The sequence below is a fragment of the Falco rusticolus genome, chromosome 2 (assembly GCF_015220075.1).
Source record: "Falco rusticolus isolate bFalRus1 chromosome 2, bFalRus1.pri, whole genome shotgun sequence".
In the NCBI taxonomy this organism is placed as follows: Eukaryota; Metazoa; Chordata; class Aves; order Falconiformes; family Falconidae; genus Falco; species Falco rusticolus.
The window spans coordinates 109,255,689-109,283,656 of NC_051188.1; the positions used below are offsets into that span (position 1 = coordinate 109,255,689).

The window sequence follows — 27,968 nt, forward strand, 5'->3', positions numbered from 1 at the left end:
AAAAAGAAACAATTTGCAATTCCCACCATTACACCTTTTATTAACATCAAAGGACCAGTTCAGCACATTAATAGTGAAAAAGCTACATACTGAGGAGATTTTTATTGTTTTTATTTTACTAGCTAATTCCATGATTGCTGTTTTGCATATTTCATTGTCTGCTTCTTCCGTAATTACTAAACTCTAGTACATCTTACTTTATAAGGAAACTTTTCTATCATATCAAGTATCTTGCCAAAAAAATTGCTTGATGCCTATTTATGAAAGGGCAGACCTCTGCACTGCATTTTAATTTATGTTTATTCAGAAAGTCATACATAGGTAAGTATTCATATATTTTGAAGAAAATTTGATCAGTTAATAAACCAGAGCCATATCTAATAGAAAGAACAGTCCAGAAGAAGACAATTTTATAAAATATTTTAGTGAAGTCAGTTATCAGCAGAGCCTTTCCTGTTTTAAAACCTCACCACAGACTACTACCAAAGAACTAATTCCACTAATAAAGCTGGAGCCAAACAAATTATCTTCAGATAAAGCTGTCTACGACAGAGACTTGCTAGTGTCCGATGAAAAATTTAAGTACAGCATGGTATTCAAGGAATCTGCTTAATTATTGCCATCTTACTCTTGTAGCATTTTTAGTCTATATATTCTCTATACTTGAGGGTGAAAAAAAGTATTCATTTTTTTGACATCAGAGAAAAACCTGCAGGTTTTTAATAAATAGTCAATCTGTAGTATAATGTGAGTAAGAATAAAGCATTGAGCTGAATACCAGATTTTAGCACTATGCTTCTGCCAGTAAAGCATTTACTAATAGCAACTGAGGAACAAAAGGAACCAAGAATGCCTTTGCATCTGGAAATGGTTACAGAAACCAAAATGGTAACTGTGTATAAAGTAGCACAGTCACACAACCCTGACTTTTTTTTTTTTTTAAACAAGGGTTAGAAAAAGTATTTGACACTTTTTCCTCTTTTTTTTTTTTTAATTGAAATATTTCAAAGTTGTAAGCTAATAAAAAAGCTCATTTCTGGTGGCTTTTTTGCACTTCATTATGAACTTTTGGAACTGAAATTATAGCATGCATATAGGTAAAATATTACATTTCAGTCAAGCCAGCTCAAGCACACAGCTCCCTCCAATCACTTTTGCTAGCACAGAAACACAAAGAAGCCCAGCTTAGAGTGTCCACATGTGTTTAATCTTCGATTAATTGAACAAAAACCAAGCTCTTCCAGACATATTTCTTTTAATCACGGGAAAGATATCTTTTCAGTTGCTTTCCTAGTAGGAAAGAGTCAGCAGATGTCTGTCTGGTCTAAAGGGAGTTTCTCTTTCTCTGGAGAAAACAGTTTAAATAGGAGAGGAACAGACATATGCTGACTATGCACTGCTTAACAGATGACGTAGAGAAGCATCTACTACCACAGGGAGTGAAACAGGGCAGTTTTCAAATTAAATTTCTTTCAAATTCAAAGCAATCAGCTGAAATCAATTTACATAGAGGATGCAAGTTAAGTCAGACAGCTCTCATCAAAACATCTCACAGACACAAAGATGCAAATGTGTCTTTGTCAGCAGTATGATTTTTAAAGAACGCTTTTAATGTGATGACAGTAAAAAAATCCATTTCTTCACAGTTTTAAACACAGCTGATACTTTTGTTTTCTGGGGAACGATGACTCAAAATAACAACAAAATATCTCATCAATATGAAGTATTTGCCAACGGTTCTAAATTCATACACAAAATGGTACTGGCACATGCAAATTTATCTCCAAATTTATCCAAGAAGCAAGTCTTTCAGTACGTCAGGAAAACATGTTTTAAAATGTAGTATTGGGGGGGAAAATAACAGCAGAAGAACCAATGCATGAGGATTACTAGTCAGCACTTATTTGTCTGACTTTATTATTTTGCCTACAGGCCTACGCCCTATATCACTTAAGAAATGTAAACGCTTATAAAAATAGGAAGAATCTCCTTCACTTCATCTAGTTCTACCAAGATGTCTGGGGCGGGTGGTGAAGATCAAGAGTTTAAAGCAGAAACTAGGAAAAAAATGCACTAGACATCTATTAGCTGAAAACGGCATATAAAAACTCCCTTGGACCAGAGGAAGCTCACCGACCAGAAAAATAAAAATAAAAAAAAAAAAAAAAAAAAAAGAGGAGACAGCCAATGGTCCCATTTCATTTGATAACTTCCACCAAGGAGCTCCCCCTGAACTCTGCTTGAGGTTCTCCCTTTCACAGCCCACAGGGCATACCGGCTTGAGACCTATCAAACAGCACATCACCGAGCATCACACGAAGGGGAGTATGCAGCAGAGGCTGAAAACAGACTGTGCTATCAAAACCTCCATTTCCTTCTTCATATAATTAGGATGCCTGCCTTTATTGGTATTTATACTAGATGTTATCAGTCTGAAACGTCAGAAGCTTCTGAACAGCAACAGCAAATTAAGGAGAGCTTTGTTATCAATTCACAATGCAGCTGGATTCAAAGAAATTACTTGCATATCTGTCTCAGGCTCACGCTTGGAAAAGTAGGGTCTTTTAAGCCTGAAAATTTTTAATTCAGTTATTTTATTTCCTCTGACACTAATGACTGAGGAGTCTAAATCTGCAGTAAATAAATAAATAGCTTCCACCTTCTTCTAAGAACCAACTTCTCCAGTTCTGGTTCAAGGTTTCAGATAATCTTTTACCCATCAAAGTGGCCATTTCATAGAAAGACTGCCATCACATTTTCTGATTTATGAATGTGCCAAGCTGCACAGCAATTTCTGGCAAGACTACTAAATACTTAATTTGCTTGATCATCCATCCCAGCATGGCCACTATAGCATCCTAAATTACTCATCAGCTTAATCTGCGTAGTCACAGAATCATAACCAATGAAGAACTCTGTTGGCTAAAGGCAACCTAAATTCCTCTGCTCTGCATAGTTTCTGGAAAGACACAAATATGTAAGAACAGCTTTCTTGGGCTGGACCAAGTGCTTATGTAGCCTATTATTTTGCCCTGACTTTGACAGGAGTAGATAACTGCATTGAATAGCAATCTTATTTACAGGCTTTGTTTTCACAGTAGTTGTAATGTGTATCATGTAGTTCTCGTATATCAGCATTTAGAAAAAGCTTTCATTTGTTGTATCGGTTTCATTGTTACCCACCAGCAATAACACTGACCTGTGAACTGCTCTGAGTACAGAATTAGCTATAATGCTCTAAATATGTTGACACACATCCTCAATGAAGTCCTCTTAGTCCGCTTCCAAAATATATTGAACCTTGGCACTTCAGATCTAGCATGAAGTATCAACAATATGGGCTTTCAAACATCTCCACAGAACAACCAAAATCCTAAAACACTATTCTTACAACTGTAGACTATAAAACCTTCTAACCTTTAAAAATTACTTTTATATATTCCCAAATACATACTTGTTGTATTTTAGATAACACACATACAATACTTTAAGAACAGACTTAGACATAGCTATAGATGAAGTTTTACCATATCAAACTGTATCAGTTAGGAAACACATTTAAGCTATGGCATTTCCAGTCATGTTTTGGTTTTCTGTTGTTTATTGTGTTTTAAACCTGTACATCTTATTCCTCAATTCATACAATAACCCTGTAACCCTCTTTACAGTATGAACATGCAGTAACTCTGGTAAGGCACATTCCTAATTTTATACATTTCTTTCATAAGTACAGGGAAGACTGAATCCCCAAATCACCATCAAATAAATAAATAAAAGCAACCCTTCTTTTTGTCTCCTCCACTGCCCCTGCAAGCGTAGCTATTTGCCTGAAGAAACCTAGTCTTTGAACAAGATAAATGAAAAACTCAAAAAAGAAAGGCCTTTTCTGATACTATAAAACTAACTGCATACTTGAAACAAAAACCATCCAAAACTTTCATAAGTCTTTGCCAAAAAAATTGTAACCAACATAAACGGCACATGCTTGCCATACAAGGCTTTCATTTTATTATACCTTGCTGCCAAGTACTGTATACAGCCTGTGAGTGCAGCAAATCAGTTCTTTCCAGTAGGAACTTCTGTACCAACGTACTTCAAAACCTATCAACCATCCTAAGCAGCCTACAAATGGATGGGAGACTCTCTTCCCAAAAAATTTACTGTGGCATTGTCATTGCTGCTGACAAAGTTTCGAAAGAATCTCCAGAACCTATGGTGAAGTAAAAAAGCAATAAAAATATAAAATAAGACCTGCTTTTGACTTGGCATGAATATGTTTTCATAGAATAAATTAGGTAGGAAAAGACCTTTAAGATCATTAAGTCCACCACTAAACCGTGTCCCTAAGCACATCTACACACTTTTAACAACATCCAGAGATGGTGATTCCATATCACTGGACAGCCTCTTCCAACACTTGACAACCCTTCCCATAAAGAAATTTTTCGTAATACTCAATCTAAACCTCCCCCGGCACAACTTGAGGCCATTTCTTCTTGTCCTGTCACTTGTTACCTGGGAGAAGAGACCGACCCCCCCTGCCTACAGCCCCTGTCAGGCAGCTGCAGAGAGCGATAAGGTCCCCCCTGAGCCTGCTCCTCTCCAGGCTGAGCACCCCCAGCTCCCTCAGCCGCTCCTCATCAGCCTTGTGCTCCAGACCCCTCCCCAGCTCCGTTGCCCGTCTCTGGACACGCTCCAGCACCTCAACGTGCCTCCTGCAGTGAGGGGCCCAAAGCTGAACCCAGGATTTGAGGTGCGGCCTCACTAAGTGCCAAGTACAGGGGGACAATCACTTCTCTAGTCCTGCTGGCCACATTGTTTTGGATACCAGCCAGGCTGCTGTTGGCCTCCTTGGCCCCCTGGGCACACTGCTGGCTCATGCCCAGCCGGCTGTCAACCAGCACCCCCAGCTCCTTTTCCGCCAGGCAGCTTCCCAGCCACTCTTCCCTAAGCCTGTAGCCTACTCTACCAAATAAATCCCAAGGCGAACAACTAAATCTTAGCTGTCTTCACTACAGGAGTGTTTGCTTCAGATCCAATATGAGATTTTATCTCAAATTATCAACATGCGGGCAACAACTTTAAAGCCAAAGGAGTCATAATTTACGTGCATTTTGTACACAGAAATTATTTCTATCATGAATGGAATAGAAAAAAATTAAAAGACATTAATACTTGAAGAAATGTAGTTTGAGTTACTGTTTATCAAAGTATTGATAAACAAGTATGACTTCTCATGTATTTATCAAGCACTAAATGGAAACTGTAGCATGCACCATAACATTGTCTACTGGCCCACTGCAAAGAGCATGCAGAGCAAACAAAATAATCATGATTTAAAATTGAGCTAAACTTTTAATGAAGTGGTAGTACAGATCATGGCTCTAGTAGCAACGTTCCACCAACAGGTGAAGGGGGCTGCCCTCCCCAAGACAAAGAGAAACCTAAAAACAAATACTCTAACACTGAGAGGTGGTCAACAGAAGTTGAGGGTTGGTGGTTTTTTCCTGATCTGATGAGGTATGACAGTAAAACATTGCTAATGAAAAACGTCATTAAAATTTTTTTAACCCAGCTTTTAATGAAAAAAATCCTTAAAAGTTTTTTCAGTAAGAAATGTGAAAATATAGTAAATGAGATAGCTGCTGGAAGCACAGAAAATGTAACAGCATTAGCCGATACATACCACTGTTGAGCATAGTTGCATATATAGATCTGTGGATCGTGACAGCAAATAAACAGAACTGTTCTTCTGAGGTTTGCCCAGTGCTAAAATCATATGGCCTAGTAGGATAATATACTGCCAGCAATATATTAAGTTCCTTTCTTCAATGAGGAAAAAAACTAAATGTTTTGTTAAAAAGGACTTTTTTTTTCTCTGAGACCACAGGTGCCTCGAATGTTGGAGATTCTGATACATACCCAAGGTTATATTCATTATCACGCAACTGAAGAAGGTAGTAACCTGTTTGCCTGATTCCTCTACCACACCAGTTATTGCACATAAAGTATAATTTAAAACACAGAACATTTATAAAAATTAATTGGTTTGAATTTTGACAGTATCGCATAACAGGAAGCTAATGATACAAACAACAACTCAGGGAGAACTTCTATCACCTAAAATTCATGCAAAATGACAAGGAATTTTGCAGTTAATCAAACAGCTCATATTCTGTATAACACAATGAAGTCATCACTGATCCTTAGATTATGGAGAAACCTTTCCTTCATCTGTCAAAGGAATTTCAGAACAGGGGACATTTCATTTTATCAATGATAATTAACAAGGCTACCGATGAAATTATCCCCTCCTGAGAATGGTTAACTCTGTTTCTTGTAATTCAAAGATCTTGAAGTGTTTTTAACTGTAAGACACCTACACTGACTGTACGTCATTTTTATTCCTTTTCTGCAATTTCAAAACTGAACAAAGCATTTTTATAACTAGAACAGTCACCTAATATGTACTGAAGACCATGTTACAACTATGACAAAGCTACGCATGAAAGAATCGTGCCAAATTCCCTGGTCTTAAATATACTACTTCTCTACAAAAAATCGTAATGACATAGCAAGGGGTGAGAGAAAAGAAATTTTGTACTAATTCAGTACAAAACATGAGCTTTCAGATCTTGATTTCATCAAACAAAATGATCTTAAAATAATTCAGCCACTTTCTCTGAAACTTGACACAGGGTCTGTGTCGATTGGTTGCATGAAGGCAACTTCTGTTCATAAAGAGCATGAACATAAGAAACTCAACATATTGCCTCCACGTGTCAGGACAGTCCAATTTGAAGACAATCTAAAATTATAGCTTATTTCCACCCAGTAGAGATCACCCTAGCGATTTCTGTTCTCATTTGGAATCCTTTGAAATTAATTTTTTTTTTCCTAATTACACCATGCTATGAGTTCAACTGAAATTCTTCATATGTGTCAATATTTCATTTTTAAACCATGCTATAGGACTTTCATAGAGGGCTGTCAGGACAGCCATGGAAGGCTCATGGAAGACCATTTTTTCTAAACCTGAAATAGGAATATAATAGCTATAACAACATGATTAAACCTGAGTACAGTAGGAACAACGATTTTTAAGCATTTCCATTTGCTGCACTGCTGGATTTCTGTGCAGCTTCACTTCTCTATCTGCTTTCGTGTTTGGCTGATTCATGTTATAATTTAAAGAAGGTCTACAAAGCAGAAATATTTACATCAAATATGAACATAAAACCTCCCTATTTTGTTATAGAGGTTTAATGGGACAAAAATTCCTTATTTCACTCTACTTTTACCCTTTTTATAGGTAAAAGTAAACACAACTGGATAAGCATTCTTTAAAATATGGAAGGTTTGTTAAGCATCTGCTGTTCTCATTAGGTCCACCTCAATATGTGACAACATCATTTTCATCTAATGAAAAAAAAATAGAAAGGAAAAAAGTACAAGTTTCACTTCCCAAACTTTCAAGGATGCAATATTATTATGCTTAAGAGAGAAAAAGCATGTGCATGGAAACACACACACACACTAGCATCTAGAAATACAACGGCATATTTCAAAGACATTATTTTTTTAGTTTCTTCGCATGTTCTCGTTCATTCTGAAGTCTCATTGGGACAATTAGATTTCCTAGAAGTAGCATTTAGTGGGATTTCATAATAGTACTAATAAAATACTTCAGTTCTACAGTTACCAGGGAGTTGGTTACTAAAGGAAACAATATATATGAACACTAAAGATAAGGCTCTATGCATCTTCAAAATCCAGGTGCTGGACTTCCAGAACTACAATGACATTTAAACTCTCAATGAGTTGTAACAGCAGAAGAAATTAATATAAGCAAACTTGTAAAAGTAGCTAAAATAATTGTTCTTGCCTTCCTCAAACACAGTTAACTACATTATAAAGCCAGCACATCTGCATGCAACTTTGACCTCACTGCAAATAAATGTCTTCTAAATGATGTTACATTTTTGGTAAAATATGCTTCAGAGGCAGTTTATAGTAATCCAGGCTTAGCATACCACTGCGACAAGCATTGAAAGAGTCAGGTTCAAGGTAAACCTGCCATTGACAAATAGTAGGTTTTAAGAGGCATTAGCAACAGCACTATTATTAAAACCTTCTATGCCTCAAGCGACTGTTGTTAATGCCGTTGCTTGTGGTAAGGAATGGCATAGTTTCAGTAATTTTTTTTTATATATACATAGCAACTTAATGAGATTCATCTTTGTTATATATATTTAAGTATTTGCATTAAGTCACTTGTTTATCAGTAAGACATTAACAGCTCAAGTAACAAGATCTGCAGATTTGTTCATTGATTTCAGCTTGGTTTGAAACATTGATGCTGTACAATGGCAGGCAGTAGGGCAAGTTTACTCATGTAGCCTAAAACCACACAGGCCAAATGTGATGAAAGCAATACACACGAAAAATGCAACTTTCATTGTGAGAAGGGTACTATTGTTTTAAAACCACTAAGCAGACAGAGCTGTTAACTTCTCTTTTGTATCAATCCTTTGCTATGTAAGAGGTTACGTTTCTTTTTAAAATCACAGCATAGCAAGTCTGTAACTGGGATGTTCCTGGGATCTGATGTAGAAAGTATTTGGAGTATTATTGATCATAAATTGAAAACAAATGCATGCAAACCTCTATACACAGCAGCTTACTTAGCATAAAATATCCTGTTATTGAGGTTAGAGGTAACATACATGTGTACATACTTTACAAATACTTTTGCAAAAGCATTGCTCTTCAGAAGCAAATCCGTATTATCAGTGGGAAATAGGAATGCTATGTCAATTTTTAACCTAGAACTTTCATGGCAAAAGTGAAATAAATGTGTCTCAGAGAAAAGCAATTTGAAATAAAGACACACAAAGCCACTGACAAGAAAACAACTTCATTCATATTTGATTTTTCTTAACATCCCTAAAAACATTAGAGTGGAGAAATAAAATGAATATACTACTGCAGCCATTGTTGCCACTCTTGACATGGGTAGGTGTCTACATAATGCTACGTAACAGACACCTGTGAGAACCAGAGATAATTTTTTCCTCAAAAAGGAAGAACTGGAGGAAAACAAAAGAAAAAAATTAAACCCTGAATCAGACTTACCACACACACCAATAACTGAATCTGGTCTTAAACAGGTGCACTGTTCACCAGACAGTCCAGAGAGATTCAGGCATATGAAGCAGCTGCAGCCGCTTTCCAGTCTGCTAATGGGTAACTTTCCAGTTTTCCAAAACTGCTTTTATTTCTCTACCGTGAAAATTGACTTTTGTTTCCCAAGGGTTTATGTGATAAAAGCCCTTACTCTGAGGATCAAGCATGGTTTCATTTTGTGCTCCCACCCGTAAAAGCTGACGTTTATAGAGAGAATTACTCAGTTTCGTTTTGACAGGGGTATGTCCTTTTTCATGTTCCTTAGCATCTTTCACCACTGGAGAACATGTGACTGGTAGGCAGTAATCCATAACCAGTTACATTCCTCAAATCCAAAATATGGAGCTAATTTACGTAGGACTCCAGTGATTGAAAGGCTGAGTTCAGGAATTCAAGAAGAGCAAGGTAAATGTACTTGTAGCAGCCCAAGTCTGAAGAATGACTGCAGCCTGTTACCTGAGTATCCCGTTGCACACCCTTTCTAGGCCACCCTACTGAAACTGTTCTACTACAAATTAAGTTTGAACGCATACAGTGACTCCCCATTTCAGAAATTTTGTGGGAATAATTTTTCATATGCAAATGAAGTCAGTCAACTACCAAAACCAGAATCCCCCAATTAAACAGGAGTTACATCTCTTACTTAACTTACTCTGAATTCTGCTTTCTGCTGAGTTCCTATTTAGGCAGATTCTTATTCTTCCCCTTTATGAAAATCTTATAGATCTAAATTACATAGAAAATGTCACATAATACTAAGTTAGAAAGCTACTTTGCACAGGGCTGTGTATCTTAGAACAGTTTTACTAGTCTCTAAAGTGTCTGAGATTTAATTATTGAAATATCAAGTGGCTACCCATTTGATTTGGGAAAGTTACAGTCCCTGCAACATAATCAAACACAATAAAGTCAGTGGGGGTTCAAGCACTTGTTTCATAGATTTAAGAACAGCACTGCTCTTCACCAGCCAGAAGGACCATCTTGTTTTTAAGGCTATTTTGGGGACAAGGATGGGGCACGGTTTCAAAGAAATAGCAACAGAAACTGCAAGAAATACAGCTACAAACGGTGTGTATAGATATACATATATAAAATAACATTATGAACAAGATATAAAAAATCCCCAACACTATAAGCAGACACATAGGATCTACAAACATTTTGGAAGGGCCATAAGTTGCAGAGATTGCATAAGAGACTGACTGAATTCAGTTTCCTGATAATAAATGGTATTTAGATCACGTTCAATGGTATTATTTGAGGACTAACACTATCATGACCGAGATACATATCAGTGGAAGAAAATGAAGCATCCTTTAGATTAAATGACATGTACACCTCAGTCAAGTCACCAAAGAAAGGTTGATGAATAGAAAGGGACAAAGAAGAGGGAAAATAACTTTATGATTTATGATTTTAATCTCTCCCCCATTGCGGCAATCACATTTAAAGCTATTTTTAAAGTTCTTAAAATACACAGGTATTTAAGAAGATAAACCAACTTCTAACATAGTGCACTTCTGAAATTTTTATAGTCTTGAAATCCTTCCACATTTCCTTCTTTTAAACTGCAAAACGTATGCACAGTATACTTACGGCAGATGTCCACCTTATTACACAGGCAACAAACTCTCCTTGTGGACTATTTAAAACATTAGTATTGGAACTGCTTAAAAAAATTTTGATATGCACAAAGGAGCAACAGGAAAAAAATATTTTTAGTATTAACCTGAATCTGAAGTCAAATCTACACATCCATTGAACAGTGAAAGAACATCATCCAATTAAAGCCATTACTGTATGAGTTGGTAGAAGAAAATGTGATAAACTCCCCATCACAAAAACTGATGTGGACACAAGCTGCTTCTTCCAGCAAAAGCTGGAAAAAAAAGTACAGTGCCAAACATGCTTCTGTGTCTTATGTTTCATGGAAGCTTTTTGGTCAAAATTACAGTACCAAAGCATATAACCAAATGAGTACTCTAAATGGTCATCCGTATTTTGCAAATGGAAACTAAATAAAGCCAATTTTACTCTATAAACATACAAAAATTAAACTATAACATAAGGATTTCGAAACCAGCAGTTGCATATGACTGTATACAAAATATAAATGCTGCGGTGCTCAGAACAGGCGTACTGAGAAGCTAATCAAAACAGTTTACTGATTTGCAGCAATCCACTGTGAATGTAACTGCACTTTATAATGACAACAGCATTACAGCTATAATACATAACTTTTAAATTTGATGAATATTTATTCCAACAGCCTTCAACTCTTTCAGTGTTCCTTACCTCTTCTGTACTATTTAAAGTGGTTTTGTGCTTTTGCACTGTCACATCACTACCTTTTATATTAAAATACTAACTTCTTCTGTTAAAATTCTTTGTCTATAATCTCCTGGTATACAGTTAAAACTGTATACAGTTATACTTACAAATTTTATGTCTAAATATAGATTGGGGGGAGGGCAGAGCTTCCCTTCAGCATTGTTGATAGGTATTTTTCCTGACACTAGCCTTCAATATGAGGGTAATTTTGAGCTGGATTAACAAATTAATGCTATACTATTGTTAGGTGGTGTGCATTTGAATCCCTTTAAGAAAATACTAATTTTGTTTTATTATTATTATTGTCTTGAGTGTTGACAGATGGTCTTAGAAAAAAATTGTAGCAATATCAATATTTTGCATTCAGACCCTGTCAGTTAGGCTCTCTACTGTAACCACATGCAGATGACTTCAGGCAGGAGTGACAAACACATTTAGCAACTATCACCACTTGAATTGATGCACGCCACAGTGTACCAACCACTGAAATTTTCTCACGTTTCTGGGTTCTGATGAGAAATTGTGGAAGACACAAAACCACATGTATTTCAAATATTACTTCAAGGTACGTCGCAAACCAAAAGAATGTGAAATAAGCACACTGTCCACACTGCTTTGCTGCATGGACAGAACATTAAAACTCATTGGAAGAGTCAGTGAGTAGTGCTATGAAGTAAACAACAGCAATCAGATAAAAATCAAAATCTCTTGAACATTAACACCCCCCTCAAAATTACACCTGTAAGATACTGAAGATAACATTTGTGAGTAACCAATCAACAGATGCTTTAAACAGGTTATACGTTTACTGGATAAGCATACTTCCAGCTAGCCAGACACCGATTTCTTTCATCACTGGAAGTGGCAACAAGGAAACTGCATGGTAATAGATGTTACTCATGTGTATTTACCATATTACATGTGATGCTCAAGATCCTTCTGGTACGAGCATTATGAATGACCTTGGGACTGCCTGTGAATGTGAGTGAGACCAGGCAAAGGGCTCAAGTAAACGCACAAATATAAAGTCTATTTCCTTTACCTTCTGTGAGAGTTAGGAAAATCTATCCCTTCTTCTATAGTTATACAGGAGCATTTAACTTCTCTAAAAGTTAGGAGCCTTGTCAGAGCTATTTGACAACATGAATCATTTAGACAGGGATAGGTGTTTTCAGAGAATGACTCACCCAGTTCTGTGCTAGCTCTTCAACATTACACCAGACTGATGGCTAGAGATTACAGAAGAAGCCTATAAAAGCAACTTAAAATAGACACCTAACTTTTGAATCCAAGTTTTCCTCTCATACTTCATACCCCAAAACTGGTATTTTTTGACCTATACTTGGCCCTCCATATGAAACATTAAAACACTTTCATGTACACTCTCTCTTCCTGTAGAATTTAAAGGGTATACAGGAAGAGATAAGCAGTACAAACTAACGTGAACGTACTTGACTGCTTCTTCCGTTGCCCAAATACTTAGAACTAGAGACATAATTTGTAAGTCATTTCTTTTGGAGAGAAAAAGAAAAGAACAAAAAAATTTCTAAATCTGCCAATTTTTGTTTCTAATGTTTTATTGGTGCAACAACAATTGCAAACATACCCTGGCCCTCCTGCCTCCATATGGCATTTTGCATGGTTATCTGGAGAGGAAAAACATCTATAAACTGAAATTAAATATACAAAATCTGAAAAACATTAAGTAATTATAATTGCATGGAAGCACAAAAGTAGTGAGAAAGCACAAAAATGTCTGAATTTCTGTAGTGATACGATACCTTTCCTGACTGTTTTTCTTTTTTCCTCTCTCTGTATTAATAATATTTGAGCATATCATTCCTTCTTTGGTTTTAAGTCAATGCCTCAGAGGCAGCTCACAATTTTTTTAATCTTCAAATAACATCAAAGCAAGCGGCTGTTACCGAAGAGTGAAGAAAAAAGAAAAGAAAAAAAAGCACTTACTTGCCACCTCCAGCGATGCATTATGACTTACAGCTTCCCCAAGGTAATTCCTTGCCACACAGACATAGACCCCTTCATCTGGCCTACTCTTGCGCCCGTGGACTATGCGTAAGAAAAATAAAGATCCACTGGGCAGCAGCATGCGGTGGGAGCGTGGATCATCCTTGTCCGTTTCTACTCTTTCTCCCCCCTTGTACCACTCAATGGTGGGGGTTGGCCTTCCTTCTGCTTTACAGTTTAAAGTTGCTGGTTCTCCTTTGGAAACAATTAGATCAGAAGGGTGTTCAACAATTCGAGGTGGGAAATCTTCTTGACGAAGACGGGAACCTGCAAGATAAAAAAAACAGCAGTTTTCTTAGGAGATCACTGCCAGGTATAGTCACTGTGTTTTGCAGTACAACTATTTAACCATTACCTCGTAGTACAGGATTTAATAAGAGCAACTATTGACATAATCTTAAAGTAAAAAAAAAACAAAACCAAACAACCCCCCCCCCCCAAAAAAAAAACAAAAACACCCAAACATTCAACCTTAATGCACTTCTTTGATTGTAAGGCTCTCCCAAGTGAATACATTCAAAAGCATTTTTTGACAGGCAACCTATGTTAGTGAACTTAACTGCCATGTTCCTAAACATGTATTTGTTTGTTTATTCATGTCTGTAAGTTTATACACACATCCATATGTATACGTAGATTATGAAATACTAGTTCTACAGATACTCTATAAACATCAGACCATCTCTACCAGCAAAACTAGTACTGCTCTAATTCATAGCACAAAGTCATAGTCAACCTCATTTAACCTCTTGGAAAGTCCATTAATTCATGCGATGTCTGCAGAGTAAGACTAACATCACCAGCACACACAAAGTTGCTTTATTTTACTTGTACGAGGTACAAATGCATGGAATCTAGAATTCTGATACAACATGAGACAACAGTATCAGGGATAAAAGAAAAGTTACAAGTCAACAAAATACTCTTCTAAAAAAGAATTTAATTTCAAACTCATTCAAACTGCAAGCTGATAACTGGCATAAAAAAAAACACCTGCAACTGTCTGCATAGATACATACCAGAAGAATGTGGCAGCCAACCGGGTGCCAAGAATTCCAAATCAAGAATAAGCAGCTACCAAAGCTTTGAGGGTTTTAAATTCCTGACTCAATTTAAAACTATTTTCCTTATTTCTCTCTTTCTTGATATACAACTTTGCCATGGATAAAAATAGTCTCTTGGGTCACTAATTGCTGATTATTAAAAGTTCAGATGCCAAGATTCTTTAACATTATAATGTGGGCTTTGAACACCTGTGAAGCAGCAGAAAGAAATACAAGACCTATTTACTGCAGGTTAATAGACCGTAAATTTGTAGGGCAAAAGGGAAGGAGACAAGGAGAGCAGAGTCCCAGAGAGCTCTGCTTTCAATATATACTATATGTGTGCATACCATAAATATGTCTTTATATATAAATAACAATATTCTATAATGTAGAATTTTCCTGTAAAGTTTATTTCACACATTCCCCTTCCAGATAATCAATGCAAATTATGTTACATTAATCAGCTAGCGCTAGTCACGCATTTCCCAATCTCTGGTAGCATGGCTTGGCTACACTGAAATATGTATGCATTCTGTATGCAGTAAAAGAATACACTTGTACATGACCGTTACTGATCATTGACTAAAAAATAATTCCAAAAGCAATAAACCTACTCTTTAGTCCTTTGAGGAAAGATAATATATGTAGTACCTACTTTGCCAATTTTTGTTCGGATATTCACAATACTGCAAGATCTCATAGTACCTAAAGCAAACAAGTAATTATATTTTACACTTACTTTTACCTGCAACAACTGCCTGAGACATGAAAAGTAAAGTATGGGTAGACAGAACGCAAGTCAGGAAGCTCCCAAACCCTTTTGGGGGCTACACGTCCCTGTGCAGCCCAGCCCTGTACGCCACTAACACAAGACTGAGCTGCACCTCCTAGAGGTAACAAACAGGTCAGACCCAGTGAGAGGAGAGGTAAAAGTACAAGAAAAGAAAATTGTGCCAACCAGCACAGGTCTTTTGCAGCCTCTAACGGACTTCTGTTTTCCCTGAGAGCACATCTCAGTCCTTGCAAACTGTGTTTGTGCCTACTCATCCTGAACTTTTACAGACCTTTTGTGAAAAGCCCCTCATGTGACAATGCTGCCCTCATAAATGGGGTGACCAATTTTAGAACTCTCTTTCCAAGGTAAAAATGCCTATACAGGGATAATTTGGTTTGGTTTTTTTTTTGTTTGGTTTTTTTTTTTTTGTTTTACAATCCCACTCACTTATGTACTTCATAAGGAGAGGCACAGAAACAATGAATTAGAGCACTAAAAAACAGCTGTTATAAGTCACTCTGAAAATATAAAAAGCCAAATTTGATGTGAAATGTTTAAAGATAGTTAAGAAAAATTTGTTTAAAACTCAAAGTTTGCACATATACTAGTACATATCACATTTTATTTTCACAGATAATGCTAGCTAGCCAGCACACAATATAGTACAAGCCTCCCATTGTTTCTGTCAGCCTGGCCCAGACCACAAATAAATGAAGTACCATTTTCACATACACTGTATGCACGCTTCCCATACTGACATTAAAGCGACTGTACACTGCACTTCAAGTACTGTATGGAATTAAAGTTTAAAGAATGACCTCTGAACTTTCTTGAAAACTTAGACTCAAAACTGTCGGGGAAAAAAGGTCCTCAGGAAACTCCAGAAATGCTCATATACTCTTTAAATTTCCTTACTGGGTAAAATTAGAGGAGTTAAAATGAAAGAAATGTACTTTTTTTTTTTTTTATCATAGCATTTTATAAAGTAACACTTCTCTAGGAAATTTCATAAAACTGCTTAAAACAGAAAGTGACCAAAGTTGCATGAGTAGTAAGCATTAACCATGGATGTAGTGACAACTGCCTGAGGGGTATAATGGCCTTGAAAAACAAGTTGTAATCTTTCTACATATCTACTTTTTTTCTTTTTCTTTCTTTTCTTTTTAGAATATTTCTTTCCTTTTAGCCTAGCTATTTAAGCTGCATTTACATTTTATTGAGAAGAAGCAGCTTCAATTATCAACATAAATCTTATAGTGGGCACCAATCCTGTAATTTTCCTGTCAAAAATCCTTCCGAACGGGATACTTGGTTTTGGTTTTGTTTTTTTTTTTAAAAAAAAAAAAGAGGCAGAACACCTATTACATGCTGGATCTGCCATTAAATGTACAGCAGAGCTACTTTTTCTTTCCCCCAAGATGACAGCACTGGGTTATAGAAACTAACCAACTTGTGTTCTCTGCTTTTATTATAAGTCAAGTTCTTCATAAAAAGTCAACTGTATACCACCAATTAAAGTATGCCATACTAACAATTTCATGCTGCTACTTAAAAGAACAATTATATGAAATCATGTTTCCAGTTTCTTGGACTGTGCCACAACTATTTTTACAAGAACTTGAACACTGGAATGAAAAGATGTGAAGGTTCAGAGAAGACCAGTATTAGATGAATGCTAAACTCAGCGGCAAGATTTGCCTTTATTCCCACCTTAAATCTTGCTGTTCGTAGTATATATAAACCTAATTATTGAAAAATAGTTGGGAATGTCTTTCAACGGGAAAGCTGATGATATCAGTACAAAACAGTGTGCTGTTCTCCTTTAGCAGGACAAAAAATCCAACTTATGTGCTACTGGAACAAAGTGCCTCAAACTCGAACTACTGCAGCCCAAGACAGCTAAAAATCAAGATTGTATCTACAGTTGATCTAAATTTCAGCTCAGGTACATACGGAAAACCTGAATTCCCAAGCTCTATATATCTAAATAGTAATTTATCCTAGGTCTTATAACAATGATACATGACAGACCATGTCTTTGGCCAACGGCCAAAAAGCCAGTACACTCTTGGCCCCATTTCTTTTCCATTTCAGATGTATAGCATTTCACACTGATTTTCAGAGCACCACATCTCTGTTCTTTTCTTTTATTGAAATGCTTTACGTCATAACATAAGATTGGAGTAACTGGCCTAATTGCTATAAAAGTTATTAGTAAAATGCTAACAAACAAGACCACTGGTTTAAAACCAGCATTAGGTGATTCTCTCAAACAATTATACTTCACCAGAACATATGAGTGTTCCCAATTCCCTGGTGTTTCCACTACACATAAACTTAACCTCTTTCAGAAACTTTTCAGAAAGTGGGCGGAATTTTATTATGGTTTTATTTACATTGACTGGAAAAATATACCGTAACTCTCTTGCTCTAGTGGTTAGAAACCTTTTTCTAATCCTCAGGTTAAACATATCCCTGAGTAATAAATATCTCATTCTTCCTGTGCTTGAGTTGCCCTTTAACTCAGAACTCTCCACGGCTTCTTGGGATTTTATCCCTTTGACACGCAGATTGCCATCTTTTCCTTCTTTACCATCCTCTTGGATTTTTTGATCTTGTTGCTGTTAGAAGCCAGCAAACTAATCTCATCTGGTTTTCCCCTCATAAGATTCACTCACCTTTTCCCTGTCTTAAATTCTAGATTGAGGCAAAGCAGACTTCGAATGCTATTTCAAACACACAGCGCAAGGCAATGTCACATCATGTTACAGGGGAAAATCAACTACAGGCAACAAAAAGCATTTTTCTGAAAGTGGACTTTCTGCCCCAAGACATGCAGCTAACAACCTATTGGGTTTACCTGTTCTCACAGTCAATAATTTTCAAGGAAAAACAACAGAACAAGGAAAATCCACAGAGATCTCAGTCCCATTTACTTTCTTTCTCTCAAGTTCAATTTTTCAATATTCTTACTCTTTGGATACTACACTTGTTCAGCCTGAATAAAACATCTTATTTTCTGAGCTTTGAAGCCTGCAAGAGCAGTGTATATTTAAATGCAACTATTCTGAAATTTTTTTTACAGGTGTTGCAGCCTTCCCTCAGTAACCAAAGACAAGAAGGAATTACCAAAGTCAATAATGCTGCACCTATTTAGATTTTCCCAAAATAGTTAACTGTAAGAAAAGAAATTTCATTTTTTATTCTACTTCGCTATAAAGCACAAGAGCCAAAACTGCACCGAACTGATATTTCTGGAATACTGATTTGAGAATAGCATTGGTTGATGTGTCACTTTGGAGTCAGTAAGTAGATCTTTGCACAGAGTTTTATTTACACCAGCTGTTCATCTCAAACAACTGAGTACTGAACATATAGTCTAGAAAAAAAGGAAGTCATGTTTTTAACCTAAATCTTCCCATTACTTCGCACAGTCATAACCGTGACCATATCCATACCTACTTAAAAAGGATGTCACCTTTATTAACAAAAATGTCAGGTGGCAGATGTTACAGTCCTGCAAGTGAGCCAGTATCTGTACACAAAAGACAAAAATGAATAGTTGGAATTTAACAGTTCTGGTACATCAGCTGATTAATGGCCACCCAGGACTACAGGTTTATTGCACTGCACTTTAAGATGTGTTTAATGGTTCCAAATACCGATCTGGGAATAGGTCCAGTTCTTTCCAATAACTTGGATAACATAAAATGTAACAAGCAAGGCTCTCGGTTTGGATCAGTAGAACCTGCAATTCTCCTACGTATTTCCAAAAAAGATCAAAATCTCCCATGTCTTTTCCTAGGCACACAATGGAAAGCAGGTGAGCAAGATGTAACTGCAAAGACAGACACTGAACACTAACTGACGATTCCTACTAAGAAACCACTGCAGCGTTTCCTGCATGAGAAGTTAATAGTGTAAACTGAAAAAAGAACATGTCAAGGACTGCAGTTGTTCCCCTCCTTTAATTGCTATTTGAGTTCCTGTTCCTAATGAAATTAAATTAATGAATGGGTGGGGTTTTTTCATTGTTTCTGTTAAGAAGGGATCTTTTGGGGTAAAGCAAGTTTTATTTTAAATACAAAGTCTGGTTATAAAATATAAAAAGAAATAGTGTGGACCACGGCTTTTAAACTTCAGAGTTACAGGCACCCACAAAACATTCTTCCCCACTTAAAAAGATAACCTTAAAAGTATTTTTTTGTTGCTACCACACCATGAATTACAAATACATTTCTGTCATGGCTAACACACTATCAGGAGATGTCAGAAACCAATAATTTACTGTACACTTACAGCTGGGAAAAAACCCTAGAATAATGACAGAGCCTGAAGTTTAAAGCCACGTCTGTTGGTCTCTCTGAAACGGGAGCTTAAATGGGAGCTGTACTAAAAATGCCTCAAATCCAGACTGATCTTGTGCCTGGCTCTTATACTGAAGGAAGATGTAACCCGAACATTGGAAGCTATAGACATTCCATTTACATAATAATCATGTCCTGGTCAACTGAACAGAAGTTAGCTGAAGTATTATAGCAATAAGCTAAATAACGGAGAAAAAATAATAAAAACCAAACATTTATACATCACGTTAATTTAAATGGTTTCTGTTCCTTATTCTGCAGTAATTCTGGACATATATTATTAAGATTAAAAAAAAAAAGTCATACATTTTTAGTCAAAAAGACTTCTGGAAAGGTGTAGAGTATCTTATAGTTATTTAAATTTTCTGCCTGGTGGAAATGAAAAAGAAAAATATTGGTAGGTAAAACAAAAAAATCTGTACAGATATTAAAACTGAGTTAATATTATACAGATGTTAACACTGAGTTTTTGTTATAATACCCAAAGACACATTTCCCAGGAGCTGCTAAGAGAGACCAGCTCTCTGAAATAATCACTTTTAACAAAGAAGCTGAAAGTGTCAACACCAGGAGTCATGTTTTAGTTTCTTCATCTAAAATTAAAAACAACACTTAAAGATTGACTCTAAAACCGTCTCTCTTGAAAAAGAGATGTTTTTTTCAAGAACAATTTTTGTTACATGAACATACACTACTGGTTTGTCCAGCAGTTAGCATAATTCCTGACCTGGTTATTCATTAAATTAGCTGGAATATAAATTTTAAATAGCAATATTTATATTAAGCTATGCAAGAGGCTGACATTTACATAAAACCTCAGGCAGTAGGTAATGTTCCCTGTTTAAGAAAGTGTTCAGATGTATTTTTTCTCTCTCTTAATTCTGCTTTCTGGTAAGATATTTATCACATTCAACTTTAGCGGATACTGGAATAGTCTGAGACAGCAGTACCAGGTGCACTGACTTTTGAAACCAAACCTTACGCAGTAAAAATTACAATATATACACCAAAATGTTAAGTTGGGAATAGTATTTTCCCTTAAAGAACACAGTAATGAAATTACAGGCATGTTTTAATTAATAATGTAAAATGAACTATGACCCAGTCAGTAAACAACCACACTATATTCAAAAACAAACACAAAGGTAATAAAGGCTACTTCATTACTCATTTTGTCTTTGAAATGGCTGGAGATACCTTCCACACTGGGATGAAAATGAGAAGAAGTGCACAACAAGAAGAATGGGAATGGTTCTGAAGGCAAGCTTGTCTTTGGACAATCGGATGTGACAACCTGGCAATGACAGACTGTTGGTGATGATCATACCGAACTGCAAGGTGAGTGAAGCAGTGGGGTCAGGCCAGTACAGGGTAAACACAAAGACCACCATGACATTGAGAGCTGTACAGACCCTGGAATGAGTCAAGAGTGTAAAAAGATGGCTGGGGGACAGAGGTAGCAAAGAATTAGTGAAACGCTGGAAGTATTAGGTAGAGCTGAAGTAAAGAGTGACTGGAAGATGACTAGGGAACCAGATACTTGAGCTATATTAAAGTGATAGGATTTGATGATAACTGGATAATTCTGTGGATAACAGAGCTGAAGACATTGGAAATGATCACTGGTTAAACAGAGGAATTAGGACGTGTTAGAAAGATCTGGGACAGCTCTGAGCAACCACCGTTACCCTTTTCTTCCCTGAAGTATCATGTTCCCTAGAAAAGAAGGGCTCCCAGCTCTGTCCATTGTCAGTAGTTTCACTGGCACACCTGGGAAGGAAAACCAGGCACAGTAAGTGGGAAAGTGTGGGGACAGGGGCTGATGTGAGTCACACGAGAATTGCCATTTCGAGGGCTTGCTTTTCTGCTGAGCAGGGAGGGAGGGAGAGAGGATTAGGAAACAAGACAGTCAGGCTCTGCCCTCCTCTCCATCTCTTAGCATTGTCCTCAATCATGTTTTATACCAGACAGAAAGAATATCTCATTGGCTGTGAACCACTGATTTGCTATTTGAGACAGGAAAACAGAACTTGGGAGAAAAATGACAGTGCACCAAAAGCAAAGAGTTTTTTTTAGCTGCACGGAAGAAACCAAATGCACCGTCAATGTAGTGAAGATTCCTAGGACTCAAATTCATATACATATACACATATTTATATAAAGTATTATTATATTAATGACATGTTATATATTTAGCTGCACGGAAGAAACCAAATGCACCGTCAATGTAGTGAAGATTCCTAGGACTCAAATTCATATACATATACACATATTTATATAAAGTATTATTATATTAATGACATGTTATATATTTTAATATATATTCTATGTTGATAATTCAGATGTCAGACATACTGATGCAGAAAAATGGTACTTCACCTTGAGATGTGTCTGTGGTCTGTGTAAAAGATTTCACCTGTGTGTGGTGTGATTAGAGCACACTAGGCTGTTTTACTCCAAAATTTTATCTATATGGACAAACAAATAAACCACAAAACATCCATCTGGATGATTATACTCATTCATAAAAAACAATACATCTAAAGATATATTTTTGGGTTGCTCTTTTTAAAAATCATTTAGTCGTAAAAACAAATTTAACGCCTTCTCTTCGTACTGTTTCAGATGGTTTACCCCATGTACCTCCAGACTTCTCAAGGCCACTTCCTACCATGCTTAGGAATGCCAGCCTCTAATACATTTCCAATTCCTGATTCAGTGTGAGACTGAATCTGATATTGATCAACTGCATGTTCAAATCTCCCTGAGACGCTGAGAGAAGGGAAAATGGATCCTCATTTCCGCAGGGCTATCAGGAAACCAGAAAAACAGCAATTCCCGATAGGACCAAAGGCTTTCTTCTGAGTATCAGGCAACACTCCTGAATTCTGCAACAACAGAAGCCCGATATTACACCACCACAGTCAATAGCATTCCTAGGCTTATGCCTGTGCTAATTTTGGTACATTGCATACAAATGATACTGCCATTTATTCTTGTTCCCAAAATAGATTTAAAAAGAAATACCAGGATTCAAAACACCCATCCAAAATCCTACTCCCTTAGACGATTACAGATTTGTTTCAGATGCAAGGGTGAATGCAATAATAAAACTGCCCTCATGAATCCAAATATTAGGTATTAATAGGAGGGTTATGTCAGCTCAGGAATAAGTTTGAATTTAACTATTCAGTGCTCACTATTCAGAAAAAAATATACAATGGAATAAAAAGGATCACTATTAAGCAGTTCAGTTTCTTTATCTCTGTTGTTGTTAATGTGTTAAAAATTTGGATTAAAACAGCTTTCTCTCACTTTGTTTAAAACAATTTGGCTTTTTGTACATCAAGTTTGGACAATTACAAAAAGGCCGGGCAGTTTCAATTACAAGTTGTTACTAGAGTAACACAATACTGTCATGTTTTAGTTGCATAAGGAAGAATGGAAATTTAAATCCAAACGGAAAACTATTTTCAATTAGTTGTTTACAATTACATAAAATGTACATATCTGTGTCAATCAAAATATTTTATAATACTTTTTCAAAAAATAAAATCAAATAATCACTTACTTAAAAGCCATCTATCCATACCCTCTTTCCAAAACATACTTCTATCCAAATATAATGCTAAGTAAATCAGTATGAAAAATATAAAAGATAACATGCTCTCAGGGGAAAGCAATAAATAATCTCTTCCTGAGAGGAAGAGAAAAAGGAAATATGATCACATTGGTTTAGGTATTAAACATCTGTTGAACTTGTAAGAACTGCTAGTCACATCTGACCATACTGCTGGACACTGACACATCAGTGACTCAGTGAGAAATTACTGCTTGTAGCAATAAGCCAGAATCAATACAGCATTTTCAGAGAACTTATGAAATAGTTCACTTTCCCATATAAACGCAGATTAATCCCATACTCCTCAAAACATATTTCAGCTCATTTCTGTACTAAAAAGCCATGAGTTACTTGGCATAGCAATCAACACAACATTCACTACATGATAAGCAAAGATACCTTTTTACTGCTATTTTTCACCAATGTAAAGATACGTCAAAACAGTAAACAAACTTTCACCTAAAATAAACTTCCACCTATCAATGCCATCAACATAATTTTTTCTGAGCAACTGTGCAATTCCCTTTGAATGTGTTTGAATTTCCTAACCCTCAGCAGGCTAGGAAGTCCACTGGGTTTGGTTTTTTTTGTTGCTTCAAAAGTTTCTTTGGTTCCAAACAAGGAAAATGAGAGATCCACACACCCATTTCTTTTAGAAATGTTTCTACTTGATCGTTTGCATAAAGCATAGCTTTGCAACACTAACATGGCATCCACTGCAGATGTATGGTAATACATGCAAAAAGCCATATCCCAGGATGAGCTTGAATGTACCACAGCATGGACACAAAAGGCTATCAACACAGTGAGTTTTCTCCTCTCAGGGATGAAGAATTAATGCTGCCATTATCTGTGCTCTGATTCTCCATCCCAGAGCATGACTGCTGAAAATCTAGTGAAAAATCACCAAAAATTTCAACCAACACCTCTGCCACTCCTGTATCTTCTCATCTGGATTTTAATTCTGATTGTAGTAAAAACGGTACAACTGGATTACAACCACAGTGAAGACTTCAGTATCATTCAGTGGCTACCACACAGCTTCGAAAACACAAGGCCTGGAGAAGTTCCATTAATCCAGCTTGTGTATTTACTCTTACGTAAACGGTAAGTCATCTTGATCACCTACACATTTGCATGCAGAGCTCTCACCCTTTGAGCTCTGAATCACATTATGAGAAAAGCCCTCTGGAAGATGCCAAGAAACAAAGCCACACAGCGAATCGCTCAGCTCTATACACTCCTCTACCAATGCACACTACAAAATTTCCCCATTATTCAAATACTAAAGTAAGACCTGTAGAGAAGAGTATTTTGTTAAAGTGACTGTGGTAGAAAACATGAGACTTCATACAGTGGAGAAGCACAAAAACAAGGAGCTCAGTGAAACTTCTCCATGTTCTCATTGCTGAGCACAGGGAGATGCTTCAGCCAACCAGGTGAATGTTACCTGTACGAAGAGTGACAGAACATCAGCCCATGGTACCTGCTACGAGAGGCACTCCCACAGCCAGCAGTTTGACACTGCCAAGTGAAACATACAGGTATCAACAGAGCCGAGAAAAGCACAAAGGACTTTCATTTTTACTTTACCATCTCTAGATAATTGCTGAACTATCCTCTCAATTGTCCCAACGTAACAGCATTCCTTCTCCGTAAAAGAAGATTGTACAGTATTTACACAGTTTCATAGATATAAACATATAAAATACAGTTAGCAACATGGCTTTTTGGTGTGTCTTGTTTTACACTACAACACAATCTGTGAATAAAGAAAAAACCTCAAAGGAAGTAGTTTCAGGACAACTTTAAGTCTCAAAGCACTTTGTAGACGCTAACTTCAGTCTTCAAGCATGAAAATTATATTTAACTTATCTCTATACGAAATTAAGAGCAGAAAAAGAAAAAGCATACTTTATCAAGACATTACTGGTAAAAGAAATAGCGAAAAGAAATGTTCACAGACTATTTTCCTGCGTGTGCATAGTGAATTCTTCAGGAAACCTGTGACTAATCACCTAAGTGCTCAGCAGCCTGAAATACCTTTAAACATTTAAAACAAAAGATTTTGAGATGTCCCATATAATAGGCACACTCAAGGAAGGTACTTACATAGCACTGGTTTTGGGCAAGTTATTAACTTCATCAAGAAACAGAGTACTGAACCACAATTTTAAGGATAATTGTCTGGAGTCATTTATGCTTTAAGAAAACAAAATATTTGAAATGGCCTTTTAAAGGATTAGTAACAAATCCCTAGAGGAATGCAGCCCACCTCAGTCAATTTTCAATCTTAAAAGCAAATTCTGACGTATCCAGAACATTAATGAACATCATGTTTATACTTACATAGCATGCTAAATGTAAGCATTTCACAGATAAACAAAAATGCTGTTGACTCTGCTCACTGAAGCTTAGAGTAAAAATAAAAAGGTTCAAGAAGGGCAGTAGCTTGTAGTTGTTGAGGATGAGTTTTAAGGGAGCGAAGAACATTACTAACAAACAGTCTGAGAAAAAGTTAGACAAATTAATTGATCAAAAGAAAAAAGTCAGGACTTTTTAATTTGTACATTTTTAATTATTTTACAGTTATTTTAATAGCTTTTTTAACAACTACCTTTTGTATTAGTATTGTAAGTGGTTCTGGTGTAGGGATGAGAGTACTGACAAAGAAACAGGGAGGTCAATATTCAGAGGTCAAAAACAGAAATAGGAACAAAAGCGGAGAGGTATGAGAAAGACACAGTGCTACATAACCATGAGGCCAAGTCACAAGTAGCAAGACACAAGGGAAGAGAAACAGATCTCAAGAGTTCTGTAGAGGTGCCCAAGAAATATAAACAAAACAGCAATTGAACTTAAGAGGAAGGGAGCTGTATGATTTGAGAAGAATGCAATGTATAATACACCACCACCACAGGCGAGCAGGCAGAGGTTTGTGTGTTTCACACAAAGGCAAATGACGACAAAGCCTCAAAATTATTAAGAATGCTGTTTGAAAACAAGGGAAAGGAATCACCATTATCATTAGTATTAATATTATTAGCCATTGATGCTGGAAGTAATAAAGTGACAGGGGAGGGTTTCAACAGCAAGGAAAAAGTGGTTACACCAAAAATTAATAAGCCTTAGGGGAGTCTGTGCCTGAAAATATTAGACCTCTTTTTTGCAACTTTATCAGTAGATCTAACAAAAGATATTACCCCTCTGCAGAAGGCTTGTTTTGTAAGTTAAGATAGCTCTGTACAGAGAGGTAAGTAGAAAAACAACAGGAAAAACCTATAATAAAAATGGGCAGCTAGATGCAAAGAATTCCACTAAGTATGTTCCTTCAGAAAAGGAAAGCTACTTTTCTCCAGTCTGTAAGACTCTAAGGTATGATTATATTATTAGAGTTTTCCTTCCAACAAATTAAATTGCATTTTATAAGGATGTAGAACTGCTGGGGAAAAAAGCCACATACTCAAAGAAAAAATTAATCTGAAGTACAAGCATCTCATCTTCTACTACCAGCATCAGGGTAATACTTCCTATTATGCATGGAAGCTACCTGTTCACTAAGTTTGCATGTTCCAGTCATTCATTACAAAGTGGATTAGTTTTAATTACCACCTCTATCCCCTGCCTCCCTCTCTCTCTTCTCCCATGACTACTCGATGCAGAACTTGCTCAACTGCTCCTGAGAGATCAAAGTAGGCTGGGTCCTTTACTGTCAATGTGTAACATTAATCTCACTAGAAATTCAGACTGTTCAACTAGCTACATCCACCTCTGTTGCAACGCAGGTAGGCTATCAAACGTGACTTGAGAGGTAGACAGAAGGAACTACAGGTTTTATTTGTTTTCATCCTTGCAAAGGACTATGCAAAGTTTTAAGCAGGCTTTTTTTGCAATAAGGTTTTCAAGGCTAAACTACCTTTTTGCATCATGCATGCAAGTACGGCGTAGTTTCTAAACACTAAAAGGCAATCAGCATATGGACTTTTCCGCTTTATGTAAACAGCCATTTGAAACAAAACCCCTCAACATAAATTAAGGCTTCCTGAATAGGCTGAGAGCCTTCAGTGGGACTAATTAGACAGAACCACTAGGCCTTGAGGCTCACAGCTGCTCACCAGTACCCTATGCAAAAGCTCAGTATTAAATGCCTGGTTAGGGGTTTAAAGTGATTAACAGGTATCAGTTGTCCTTTCTCTACAGGTAGAGCCCTAATCTCTTTTTTTTATTATTATTATTTTTTAATATACCACATGACCAATCAGTAGACATTATGGCACATATCAGTTTAAAGAAATCTGAATGACAATTATCAGTCCTTGTTTTAAATTCTCACTTTAAATAAACAGGAAATTTCCCCTCAGTGTTTTGAATACAGGCAGAAGCTAAGTAGTGCTAAAAAAAAAAAAAATCCATTAAAAATGAACGGGTCTTTTCTTGAGAGATTGTACTGCAAATTGTCAGTCCTCTATGCGTTACACAGGAATTCTACTCTTAATTTGTTCTGTAATTTCATGATTGCTGCAAGTACTTATGAACTGGCATAACTGCAGCAGGAACACCACACTGGAATAGCTACAGGACTTTATAAGCAGAAGTGTACTGTAAGAAGTCAAGCT

General features: G+C 36.5%; 1 protein-coding gene across 6 annotated transcripts in view; it reads right to left on the bottom strand.

Annotated features, from left to right (window-relative positions):
- The window catches only part of ROBO1 (roundabout guidance receptor 1), a 320,661-nt gene that overhangs the window by 260,819 nt on the left and 31,874 nt on the right, over nt 1-27,968 (bottom strand). For all 6 annotated transcript variants that reach the window (XM_037377901.1, XM_037377906.1, XM_037377904.1 and 3 more), the window contains exon 2: nt 13,483-13,809. In XM_037377901.1, the coding sequence (XP_037233798.1) occupies nt 13,483-13,809 (327 nt within the window). The remainder of the gene's footprint in view (nt 1-13,482; nt 13,810-27,968) is intronic.